Source organism: Electrona antarctica, assembly GCF_951216825.1.
Source record: "Electrona antarctica genome assembly, chromosome: 18".
In the NCBI taxonomy this organism is placed as follows: domain Eukaryota; kingdom Metazoa; phylum Chordata; class Actinopteri; order Myctophiformes; family Myctophidae; genus Electrona; species Electrona antarctica.
The window spans coordinates 9,913,813-9,927,882 of NC_136799.1; the positions used below are offsets into that span (position 1 = coordinate 9,913,813).

Sequence of the window (14,070 nt, forward strand, 5' to 3'; positions counted from 1 at the left end):
CTAGAAGCTTTGTCATTGGTCGATTTGCCTGTCTACTTCCTAATTAGTTAGTCATTTCGACAGGGTTTTTTTCGACCAATGACAAAGCTTCTAGGAACAACTTTGAATGCAGATGGTGGCCCCTAAATGTGTCAAAGAGCCAAATAAAATTGGGAGCGTTTTACTCATTGGTGGCTGTCTGAATACAAAAAAAAAAGTAATTAAAAATGTGACATATTATTGCTTATAGCTACTTTAAGGCGGGAACCCCTTTTGGTGTTTTAAGCATTATGTTATACTTTAGCTATTGAAAAATAGCACATCTACAAGCTCTAGAGCTTGTAGATCTGCTATTTTATGAAAAATCATGAAAATGTGGCGCAAATCTTTGAATTTCAGAGCGAACATTTTTAACTCAAATCTTTGCTTCTGGGAGGTCCATGGAACAACATATTTTCAGATAGGTGTCGGCGGCCAAATACATATAATTCTGGGGGTCCTTGACATGAAATAGTTTAAGAACCACTGACTTAGAAACGTAGGTTTTTCAGAAAACTGTCATGATTTAGAGAAGACATTTTGTAGAATCGTTCTCAGGTCTAAATGGGTTAACCCATTTTGGGCGGGAATCCCTTTTGGTGTTTTAAACATTATGTTATAATTTAGCTATTGAAAAATAGCAGATCTACAAGCTCATAGCGCGCCACCGAGTGGCGTGCTACGAGCTTGTAGGTCTGCTATTTTTGAAAAATCGTGAAAATATTTATTTCAGAAAACTGGAGGATTTAGAAGAACTTTTTAAAATGTTGAGGTCAGGCCTATGAGTTAAGTACTTATAGTAGTGCGCCGGTGTTGAACGAGAAGCAGGGAAAATGTCCTTGCAACGTCTATTTCTCAAATTCTACCAACTGTACTTGTTGTGTGGCCCCCACAAAAGTAATACAAGTACACACACAATGACGATCACTGACACATTTAACCCATTTATGCCTGACCTTGAAATTTAAAAAAAAATCTTCTAAATCCTCCAGTTTTCTGAAATAAATATTTTCACAATTTTTCAAAAATAGCAGACCTACAAGCTCATAGCGCGCCACTCGGTGGCGCGCTATGAGCTTGTAGATCTGCTATTTTTCAATAGCTTGCAATTGCAACGTCTATTTCTCAAATTCTGTACTTGTGTGGCCCCCACAAAAGTAATACAAGTACACACACACAATGACAGACAGACGCCCAGTCTTGGCCACTCCTATTTATACTCTGTGTAGCCAACGGCATGGCACTGTAGCCTTTCTTCACTGCCAAAGGTATTCAGATGCATTTAGTCCGTTGTATTTTAGGATGTATGACTACGGTATATTTTGCTTACTTCAAGATTACACATTTTAGTGACTGAAATGTTTATTAAAATCCATTTTGGGCGGGAATCCCTTTTGGTGTTTGGTCATTTTATGCTTTAGCTATTGAAAAATAGCAGATCTACAAGCTCATAGCGCGCCACCGAGTGGCGCGCTACGAGCTTGTAGGTCTGCTATTTTTGAAAAATCGAGAAAATGTGCCTTGAATCTTTGAGTATGTATTGTTACAGAGTGAACATTTTAACTCAAATCTTTGCTTCTCGGGGTCCCTGGAACAACATATTTTCAGATGGGGGGGCGGAGGCATATTTTGGCCACTCCTATTTATACTCTGTGTAGCCAACGGCATGCACTGTAGCCTTTCTTCACCTCGCCAGCCTGTCTCTTTCATCACTCCTACACTGATATTCAATACTATTATACTTTGAAGGTTAACCCATTATAAGTCCTGAGGCCGATTCTACAAAATAATGCTTTAGAAATCAGTAGGTCTGAAATATTTTCGTGCCAACTTTGGACCCCCCAAAAAAATGATATTGTATTGCCAGTACTACTGTACTGTTTTTTATTCTAGTTTATTTTGCTAGCTTTAGTTATAATAACCATTTCTTCTTCTGTTTTCTACATGAATATAACCACATTATAATAACCATATAAAATTAAATGGGAGTTAAATGCTTCAATTAAAAATAGCAAAATATGACTCCTAACGTCGTTGAAGTGGGACTTATACAATTTCCCTGGGACTCATCTAAAAGACCATCCCTGCATCCCGAGACTCATTACATTGAAAAACTATTTACATCACTATTATATATCTTCTATTTTTGAGAACCAATGTTCTAAACCATTGTTCTAAATCCTAAGAGTTTTCAGAAAAAAAAATACATTGCTATATAGCTAAAATGACACAGATTCTTTCCTGATTTTAACTGGTTAACACACCAGGATATGCGTGGGGCTTTCAGTGGCAAAGATTTACATACAAGTAGGATGATTTTCAGTCACTGACACGAAGTAGACTATATAATGATCAGAATTAGAATAATTTTGTATTGCCGTGTACGGGGGAACTGGTGGAGGAAGTTGTCTCGAGTTCCCCACCATAGACAGGCCTTGTTCGACATGTGTGCATCACATGTGTGCCTTTGTTTAGCACATCGCTAAACCTTTCTGGATTAGAGAACAGCGATGGATGTCTCTTGTCTAAACAGAAACATGGATACACAAACCTGCAACGAGCCCCTTTGAGTAGAGGGCCAAAAACACAGAGCCAAACAGAGGAGGCTAATGATACCCTTAGCTGGCTATAAACAAGAGGAACATGTTGCTGAGACATGAGGAATTCAGCTAGGCACTGAGAGACGAGCTAAAATTAGACCGTGTGTTTACCACCTTCTTAGACAAAAAAATGGCTTGAAACCTGTTGCTTTTTTGCCCCCAGTGTGATAACAATGCACTGAAATTCAAGCACTTTAGGGACTATTTATTGCCAAAGGTATTCACAGATGAATTTAGTCCGTTGTATTTTAGGATGTATGACTACGCTATATTTTTCTTACTTCAAGATTACACATTTTAGTGACTGAAATGTTTAGTAATCCATTTTGGGCGGGAACCCCTTTTGGTGTTGGCATCATGTTGTGCTTTAGCTATTGAAAAATAGCAGATCTACAAGCTCACGAGCTTGTAGGTCTACTATTTTTGAAAAATCGAGAAAATGTGCCTTGAATCTTTGAATATATATTGTTACAGAGTAAAAATTTTAACTCAAATCTTTGCTTCTCGGGGGTCCCTGGAACAACATATTTTCAGATAGGGGGGGCGGAGGCATATTTCATATAATTTTTGGGGTCCTTGACATGAAATATTGAGCACCACTTATACCAAAACATAGCTTTTTCAGAAAACTGTCAGGATGTAGAAGACATTTTTAGAATCTGATCTCAGGTCAAAATGGGTTAAGCAAGCAGAGCATGTTAACTATACTTAAACCCCAGCGCCCTCATGGTGGGGAAAGTTTTCACGGAAAGTAGCAGATCGACAAGCTCACCATCTCAGAGCTACTTCGCTATTTTCAGAGAAAGCTTTCCCCACAATAACAGAAAACCGACAATACACTAGTACAGAGCCCAGAGGTACTCCGGTCAACCAAAAAGGGTTTAATTCAACGGTTGAATCTTCCTGCTGTTCCACAGTCCTGTGTCACGATGTGTAGGGCTGTCATGGTTACAAATTTAAGTTGACGATTAATTGTCACACAAATAATTGTGATTAACGATCACTGACACATTTAATAATGTTTCATATTTTTTCTTTCCAAAAAATTTACAAAATAGCGGAAATAGTTGATCTACAACAAGCTTTCAACACACAAAGTGCCGTGTTGAAAGCTTGTAGATCTGTTTGAAAACGTATGGACATTCTTCAACATGGAAACAATTGACGATTATGCAAAAATTATTGCGGTTAGGCGATTATGTAATAATTGCGACAGGCCTAACGACGTGACGCATCGTGAGCTCTGATCTTTTCAAAAACAAAAGTTTGTTTTATGAATTTTCCCAAAAATAGGAACAGCAATGTTTAAAGTGGTTAAATATCATTGGGTAGAGTTATTATTATGACTGCACTGTCCAAACCGGTCTGGGCTGTGTCGGCGATCAACAAGGTCATGAAAACACAGTATTCCATGGGGACTAGGTTCATGCGTTTACACGTGGCTCCTTCCAAATTCACACCGTCACTCAACATTTTACGAGGCTGAACTGTTGCTGGTAAAACGGAGCACTGTCCCCCCACATTTCCTGTGGTGTATGGTGGGGGAAAAAGTAAGGATTCTATTGGGAATGCACGTCTTTACAGAGTCGAGGGGATGGACTTACTGAAAATGTACGGGGGGGGGGGGGGGGGGATTACTTTAGGCCAGTGAGGGGGAGAGGAGGATCTCGCGGCGGGTAGAGAGAACGAAAACGAGGGAGGATTATGAAGGCATGAGCAGAAAGACGGAGGAAGAATGCAAGCAATAGAATAAACAAACGGGGGGCTGCCATGCCAAGCGCTGGCTCAACCGAGGTACTTCCCCTTATGTGCACAGCTGGATTTACGAGACGGTGAGCAATAGTCCCCCTCCTGTCTCCCAGACTCTGACACAGGCAGGGGAATTTAACTTCCCTGTGCTAGGCCGCTTTAAAAATAGCATGGTGGACAACCGAGAGCGCTATAGTAGCCTAATAGCAACAACAACAATAGCACCTTGCCAAGGCCCAGAGTGCCTTGTCTGTCTGTCGCTCAGTGTCTCTGAAAAACATGTCCACGGTCTGGACTTTTCCACCCGTCTCCAAGCTAAGCCTGTATTTGGTTGTCAGAAACTTGACACATGGCGAGTGTGGGTTGTGGGGTTGTCACTGTGAGTGTCAGTTAGAGCAGTGGTACTCAGCCTGTGGGTCTGACTGGAACCCCCAGGAGGGTCGCCACATGGTTTTTCTCCCTTGTTCTCCTGTGGTACCCCAATAAAAAATAAAAATAAATCCTCCATTTAAAGTTTGATGTCATGTCACTCGAGGAGAAACAACTGATTTCTCAGTTGAAAAATCAATTGTTTCTCATCGAGGAACAGAATCTTGCAAGTTGCAATGATGTATAAAATGGCCCTCAGAGTCTGTGTTTGCCTACACAGTCTTTAGTGAGGCAGAAAGCAGGACAGAATGAAGGAATAAGTATGAAGAATAAGTCGTGATGACTGCACGGTGCACCACGTTTTGAACTCGGACGGACACAGCTTATACATCCACCTGCTGAATACATTTCTCAATTTTCTCAAACCCTTTTTCACATTTCAAGGCTGAATCAATGGTGAAAAGAATTGGCTTGTCAAGTGTCAAGTTGCTTGCCAGTGACATACTCAGTAAATAGCAGATCTACAAGCTAGCTCGCAACGTGTCACGGATGTGCCGTGACGTGTTGTGAGCTTGTGAATCTATCTGTAATTTAAGGCATGCAAACCCAGCGTGCAACTAAGTATAAATCCACATATTACACACACAAAGATCCCAGGAAAGGGTTCAAAATCTTCTAAACGTCATTAACATGACATTACATTTAAAGTGTCCCTTTAAGAGGTGGTTGTCTAAAATTGTGCAAAATAAATCAAATAAACTATAAAGTATGTTTACTTTTGACCCAAGACTGGGACATTCAGCGAGGAGAAGCGCTTGTTTCACAACATTTCGGTGTCCATGGTCAGAAGTGTATATTACAGAGTGGACCATCTTATCTTCAGCTAAACACTCTATGGAATAAACTTCAGTGGATTACAACCGTAACCTGGATCCATAGCACTACTCATTAAAAGATACATAAATAAATAATGTTAAACAAAATAACAATAACGTATAACGGATGGGCACAAACAAATAAGCTTTTAGCTACCTACCTTTTTGATCAACCAGAAATAAAATGTGTTATGATACTGTTGATAACAATCACTGATTATAAGATTATAATCTATCGCTCTTTATCTCTATACAAAAACATTCTTAGCAAACTCCCTCATACTGGCATACGTTACGTTTGCTTGTAACCGAGTCATGACTTAAGTTAGTAAAGATTTGCCACATGTCCTATGTATGCATGTTATCATGTAAAGCAGGGGTGCCCACACTTTTTAGGCTTGAGAGCTACTTTCAAAATGACACACATCTACTCACCAAAATAAATATTATACCATTGCTAAAAATAGACGGGGGAAATGGAATTGGTAGGGTTTTTGTATGACTTTGTACATGTTTGTGCGATACACTCTTGAAAACAACGTATTGCATTGTGGGCTTGAGCTTCCCTTTCTGATGTCAATCAATCACGTGAAGTCACCTTAATTCAAGTGGCAGATGTCACTCCTTTTTTTTAAATTATATTTTTTAGGGACATGTCATGTTGTGGTCTACCAGCAAAACCTGTGTGATCTACTGGTACAGGTTACAATCTACCTTTTGGGCACCCCTGAATGCAAAATAACTACGTTATTGACCTCTCTCTCTCTCTCGGAGTGGCTTTGCTCTTGGCAATAGTGGATGTGGCTCTATTTCATCTCCCTCTTGCTGCTAGCGTCAGTACACTGCATTTACGATCAGCAATTTGAAGCATCTGTCTGACATTTTCAGACCACAAAATGGCATCACGTTGCACTGAAAACTGACAAAAACTCTAGTGTTAACAAGGGTTGGGGGGGGGGGGGGGGGGATGACAGAAAACAAACCCAATGGCAAATTAGTTTCCTGTGCAATAGAGGACATAAATTCATTGTAAAACACCCATATGCCATTGGTGTGACAGGCTATGATAAAAGACTGCAGTTAAAAGCTGCAATGAATGAAACATTATTCGAACCAATCTGTATGGTAGAGCAGGGGTTCTCAACCCGTGGGTCGCCAAATTATTTTAGGGGGTCCCCAAATTATTTTCAAAAAAAATAAAAAAATAAAAGATTTTTTTTTAAATTTTATTTTCACGATTTTTCAAAAATAGCAGACCTACAAGCTCGTAGCGCGCCACTCGGTGGCACTCGGTGGCTTGTAGATCTGCTATTTTTCAATAGCTAAATTATAACAATGCTTAAAACACCAAAAGGGGTTCCCGCCCAAAATGGTTTAAGGTTATTGTAGCAGTCAATTTATATTGGGGGTCGGGAGGGGGCGGGGCAGGGGTCCCGAGACATTGCCAAAGCATTTCCGGGGGTCCCCGGCCAAAAACGTTGAGAACCCCTGTGGTAGAGTACAGTGATGGGAGAAGTACAATAAATAAAGTATCAATATGAACTGTAGAAAAACCATTGGTATCAAAATGTCCTTACAGTACCAATAGAGTACTCATTATGCAGAAAGTCTAGTTTCTCACGTTTTCAAAAGTATAAAACTCTTTTTGAAAATAGCCGATCTACAAACATTTTGTAAGTAGCCACTGTATTAGTTACGACTGACATAGAAACATAGCTTTTTCAGAAAACTGTCAGGATGTAGAAGACATTTCTAGAATCTGATCTCAAGTACATCATGCACTTAGTTACCTAAGTTTCCACCACTGGTAGAGTAATATAAGTAGACATCTGCCATAGATGGAGGCGGTCTCCCTTACCCTTCCTTCGAGAAATAGCAGACCGCAGAATGCCGTGACTGACTGGCCAATCAGAATCGAGCATCCAACCGAGCCGTGTGTAATAATAAAGACAATAGAAACTCACCGGTAGTTCATCGGGTTCAGGTAGAAACTCGGCGTCCTCACCGAAAATAAAGTCTGGCGGTAGCTCTGGATAGCGAGTGTTGAATATGATGTCCCCTGCAACAGAACACACAGAGAGTTGAATATGATGTCCCCTGCAACAGAACACACAGAGAGGGTTGAATATGATGTCCCCTGCAACAGAACACACAGAGAGTTGAATATGATGTCCCCTGCAACAGAACACACAGAGAGAGTTGAATATGATGTCCCCTGCAACAGAACACACAGAGAGGGTTGAATATGATGTCCCCTGCAACAGAACACACAGAGAGAGTTGAATATGATGTCCCCTGCAACAGAACACACAGAGAGTTGAATATGATGTCCCCTGCAACAGAACATACAGAGAGTTGAATATGATGTCCCCTGCAACAGAACACACAGAGAGTGTTGAATATGATGTCCCCTGCAACAGAACACACAGAGAGTGTTGAATATGATGTCCCCTGCAACAGAACACACAGAGAGAGTTGAATATGATGTCCCCTGCAACAGAACACACAGAGAGTTGAATATGATGTCCCCTGCAACAGAACACACATAGAGTTGAATATGATGTCCCCTGCAACAGAACACACAGAGAGTTGAATATGATGTCCCCTGCAACAGAACACACAGACAGAGAGGGTTGAATATGATGTCCCCTGCAACAGAACACACAGAGAGTTGAATATGATGTCCCCTGCAACAGAACACACAGAGAGTTGAATATGATGTCCCCTGCAACAGAACACACAGACAGAGAGGGTTAAATATGATGTCCCCTGCAACAGAACACACAGACAGAGAGGGTTAAATATGATGTCCCCTGCAACAGAACACACAGAGAGAGAGGGTTAAATATGATGTCCCCTGCAACAGAACACACAGAGAGAGAGGGTTAAATATGATGTCCCCTGCAACAGAACACACAGAGAGAGAGGGTTAAATATGATGTCCCCTGCACCAGAACACACAGAGAGAGAGAGGGTTGAATATGATGTCCCCTGCAACAGAACACACAGAGAGAGAGGGTTGAATATGATGTCCCCTGCATCAGAACACACACAGAGAGAGAGGGTTGAATATGATGTCCCCTGCAACAGAACACACAGAGAGAGAGGGTTGAATATGATGTCCCCTGCAACAGAACACACAGAGAGTTGAATATGATGTCCCCTGCAACAGAACACACAGAGAGGGTTGAATATGATGTCCCCTGCAACAGAACACACAGAGAGTTGAATATGATGTCCCCTGCAACAGAACACACAGAGAGAGAGGGTTGAATATGATGTCCCCTGCAACAGAACACACAGAGAGTTGAATATGATGTCCCCTGCAACAGAACACACAGAGAGGGTTGAATATGATGTCCCCTGCAACAGAACACACAGAGAGTTGAATATGATGTCCCCTGCAACAGAACACACAGAGTTGAATATGATGTCCCCTGCAACAGAACACACAGAGAGAGTTGAATATGATGTCCCCTGCAACAGAACACACAGAGAGTTGAATATGATGTCCCCTGCAACAGAACACACAGAGAGGGTTGAATATGATGTCCCCTGCAACAGAACACACAGAGAGTTGAATATGATGTCCCCTGCAACAGAACACACAGAGAGAGTTGAATATGATGTCCCCTGCAACAGAACACACAGAGAGAGTTGAATATGATGTCCCCTGCAACAGAACACACAGCGTGTTGAATATGATGTCCCCTGCAACAGAACACACAGAGAGAGAGGGTTGAATATGATGTCCCCTGCAACAGAACACACAGAGAGAGAGGGTTGAATATGATGTCCCCTGCAACAGAACACACAGACAGAGAGGGTTGAATATGATGTCCCCTGCAACAGAACACACAGAGAGAGAGGGTTGAATATGATGTCCCCTGCAACAGAACACACAGAGAGAGAGGGTTGAATATGATGTCCCCTGCAACAGAACACACAGAGAGAGAGGGTTGAATATGATGTCCCCTGCAACAGAACACACAGAGAGAGTTGAATATGATGTCCCCTGCAACAGAACACACAGCGTGTTGAATATGATGTCCCCTGCAACAGAACACACAGAGAGAGAGGGTTGAATATGATGTCCCCTGCAACAGAACACACAGAGAGAGAGGGTTGAATATGATGTCCCCTGCAACAGAACACACAGAGAGTTGAATATGATGTCCCCTGCAACAGAACACACAGAGAGAGTTGAATATGATGTCCCCTGCAACAGAACACACAGCGTGTTGAATATGATGTCCCCTGCAACAGAACACACAGAGAGAGAGGGTTGAATATGATGTCCCCTGCAACAGAACACACAGAGAGAGGGTTGAATATGATGTCCCCTGCAACAGAACACACAGAGAGAGTTGAATATGATGTCCCCTGCAACAGAACACACAGAGAGAGAGGGTTGAATATGATGTCCCCTGCAACAGAACACACAGAGAGAGAGGGTTGAATATGATGTCCCCTGCAACAGAACACACAGAGAGAGAGGGTTGAATATGATGTCCCCTGCAACAGAACACACAGAGAGAGAGGGTTGAATATGATGTCCCCTGCAACAGAACACACAGACAGAGAGGGTTGAATATGATGTCCCCTGCAACAGAACACACAGAGAGAGAGGGTTGAATATGATGTCCCCTGCAACAGAACACACAGAGTTGAATATGATGTCCCCTGCAACAGAACACACAGAGAGTTGAATATGATGTCCCCTGCAACAGAACACACAGACAGAGAGGGTTAAATATGATGTCCCCTGCAACAGAACACACAGAGAGAGAGGGTTAAATATGATGTCCCCTGCAACAGAACACACAGAGAGAGAGGGTTAAATATGATGTCCCCTGCAACAGAACACACAGAGAGAGAGGGTTGAATATGATGTCCCCTGCAACAGAACACACAGAGAGAGAGGGTTGAATATGATGTCCCCTGCAACAGAACACACAGAGAGAGAGGGTTGAATATGATGTCCCCTGCAACAGAACACACAGAGAGAGAGTGTTGAATATGATGTCCCCTGCAACAGAACACACAGAGAGTTGAATATGATGTCCCCTGCAACAGAACACACAGAGAGTTGAATATGATGTCCCCTGCAACAGAACACACAGAGAGTTGAATATGATGTCCCCTGCAACAGAACACACAGAGAGGGTTGAATATGATGTCCCCTGCAACAGAACACACAGAGAGTTGAATATGATGTCCCCTGCAACAGAACACACAGAGAGAGTTGAATATGATGTCCCCTGCAACAGAACACACAGAGGGTTGAATATGATGTCCCCTGCAACAGAACACACAGAGAGCCCTATTAAGCAAGACGAAAAACCCATGCGGTAATACAGATTTCGCCCTCGCTCTGCGCCTTTTCGTATTATGGAAGCCGTGGTGAGCGCTCACTCATATGGAATACCACGTTCCTGCATAATTTAGCATTGGGGGAGTGTCCATATGTTAATTATTTTCGCTTTGCGCTAATTTGCTATTAAGCCCCTTGACCTAAAAACACTCAGCGCATACCGATTCCGCCTGGGTCTGACCACGTCTTAAAAGCAAAAAGCACTGTTTCATTTTACACTTGAGCGGCTCTGGAGTGCTGCTGGAGTGTTGCCATGTCTGTTTATTATAAGCGGCTTCTTTTTCTGCAAAGATGCTTGTAAATATTGGTAGTTGTGGTTGCTTTTCTTGTTTCTAAAGTGCTTATTTGGGCTTTTCTCCTAATGTTGTTTAAACCAGTGATCCTCACACAGCGACATTCCCATGTCAAGGACCCCCAGATTAATGCATTTGCCCAACTAAGCCAGTGACCCCCATGACAGATTTGTGTTTTTAAATGTTTCAATAACATTTTTCAAAAATATTCCACAATTGTCACTTTTTTCAAAGATTACTTTTGAAAATAGCAGATCTACCAGCTCACAATGCATCACATTCATTCATTAAAACAATGAACTCTGACTGCAGGGGGATATATATTTATAATGATCATTCTAACAATGTGCAAGAAAATATGTAAAAAGAACTTTATATTTGTGGACAATCAAAATATGCTGGAAATTTTAATGTGGTGTCATTAAAAGGAATCTTGATATGGCAGACTCACTATCTAGAAAATAAAAACATGGCACTTCATTTAAAATAGGTTGTAGACCCCTGTTATATGCGATTCTTTTGGGAGTATGTTTATAGACCTATTTACTTGTTTCTATGACACATGGCAACAGCGAGTTTTCTGGCTTTCTCGTTGAGATTATAAAGGGTCATATATCGCTCATTTCTCAACCTTTTTTAGAAATTAAAACATCTCCATACTCATTGGGAGGTTTGCTTTCATACGCTGTATCACACCCGACTCAATTCTTCTTCAATAATATGCTACGAGCGAAGACCATAACATTGGGGCCGCAGCAATACGCATGGCGCACGTATGGCATTTCAACTCATTCCTTCGTCGTGACTCGAATGAAATAAAATAAAATAAACGTTATTTTACTGGTGTTTTTCAATAGAAACAAATAAAGAGCGTGTGTGCAACAGTCAGTGCATATACGTGCATGCACTATAGGCTATATTTCCTCCTTGTCGGGATGGTGAGCTGAGCTCTTCACAGCCCGTTTGTCTTTCATATTATTCTTATAATATTTGATATTATAAACACTCATGGTTCTCTCATTTCTCAACCGTTTTTTAAAATGTAAAAATCCCCATATTCCTTAGGAATCTTGCTTTCATTCGCTGTATGGTACATGGTTCTATTTTTATCGAATTAAACAATATCAAACGAACTTGTATGTTCGGGGGTTAGACGATTCTGGGAACATTACGCATGGATTGCCAATTTGCCAGCCAATGCTGCATATCTACTCGCAGTTCCATTCCGATCTGAAAGGTATAGGTAGGTGCCATTTCAAAGTCTTAGTTATTCATTTATGAATCAAATGAACTAGAATAAAGATTTTTACAGCTGTTTTTCATGCTTAGAACAGAAACAAATTAAGTGACGATGTGCGTATATCTCCCTCTAGCATATGGCTGCGCCGCTGTAATGACTTTCCAATGAAAACTGCAAGTTACTTAACAAAATAGAGACATAGGCCTACAAGCTATGCACATCATGGCTGTGACAGCTTGTGGATCTGTTCTTTGGAGGCATAAAGGTGACAGCATGCAGTGCAATATGAATAATTAACCCAAATGTGACAAAGTCATGTCATGTCTATGGTGCCAGTCTGCAGAAATGTAATACCACTTGCCGAAAAGGGCGCATCATCAGCTGGTGTCGTAAAGAGAATAGTACGGACATGTTCATTGGGTAAGCCTCAAAACTCCCTTAAACACTCCCATGACTAATTCAAGGCCGTTTTGCTCACACCACGGGGTGTCGAAAGCGCTTCTTACCTGGCCCATAATTGTAATATGACATTGCACCCGCCCCCACGTCTTAAAAACTGTAAAATTATATGTAATTAGATTCCACTTGCTTAATAGGGCCCAGAGTGTTGAATATGATGTCCCCTGCAACAGAACACACAGAGAGTTGAATATGATGTCCCCTGCAACAGAACACACAGAGGGTTGAATATGATGTCCCCTGCAACAGAACACACAGAGAGTTGAATATGATGTCCCCTGCAACAGAACACACAGAGAGAGTTGAATATGATGTCCCCTGCAACAGAACACACAGAGAGAGAGAGTTGAATATGATGTCCCCTGCAACAGAACACACAGAGAGAGAGAGTTGAATATGATGTCCCCTGCAACAGAACACACAGAGAGAGAGGGTTGAATATGATGTCCCCTGCAACAGAACACACAGAGAGTTGAATATGATGTCCCCTGCAACAGAACACACAGAGAGAGAGGAAAGAATTCACATTGGTGCCCTGCTGCGCTAGACAAGATCTCGTGGGAGGAAAAGGCATCTTGCACCCTCTGTTGAACAAGTATTGCAGTGGTTTTCAACCCTATTCATATCAAGGTCCAGTATTTATTCTTGGCCTGCACGGACAAGCATTTGATGAGATTTAAGCCTCTCAGAGCCAAAACGTAGAATATTTTGTTGCTGTATTGATGTTGGTACCATAGGAGAGATAGCAGGCAGACATTGATCAAAATAACAATTCTTCTACATTCTCTAGTTGTGTAGACCTCTTGCAAATTAAGTAATACAGATGTTTAACAATAATGTAACTTTTGAAACCAAATGGACCCATACGGGTCATATGGTTTCATTTCCCGCTCTCAAGAGTTAAAGATCTATAAGGGTCCATTTGGTTACCACTGAAAACCACTGAAGTATGGAACTCTTAAACAACATAGCCCGTCTACTGGCATAAAATTAAAGTGATTATAGTTTGACACTATGACTAATAAATAGGTGACGGTCACCTAATTTCCATCTCCTAACTGTATGCGATAGTTGCTCCATGATGGCAATGACA

The 14,070-nt window shown here is 41.5% G+C and overlaps 1 protein-coding gene across 1 annotated transcript in view; it reads right to left on the reverse strand.

The window, feature by feature from the left end:
- babam2 (BRISC and BRCA1 A complex member 2) overlaps nt 1–14,070 on the reverse strand; it is a 118,841-nt gene that overhangs the window by 88,955 nt on the left and 15,816 nt on the right. The window contains exon 4 of the mRNA XM_079527409.1: nt 7,576–7,670. Within this exon, the coding sequence (XP_079383535.1) occupies nt 7,576–7,670 (95 nt within the window). The remainder of the gene's footprint in view (nt 1–7,575; nt 7,671–14,070) is intronic.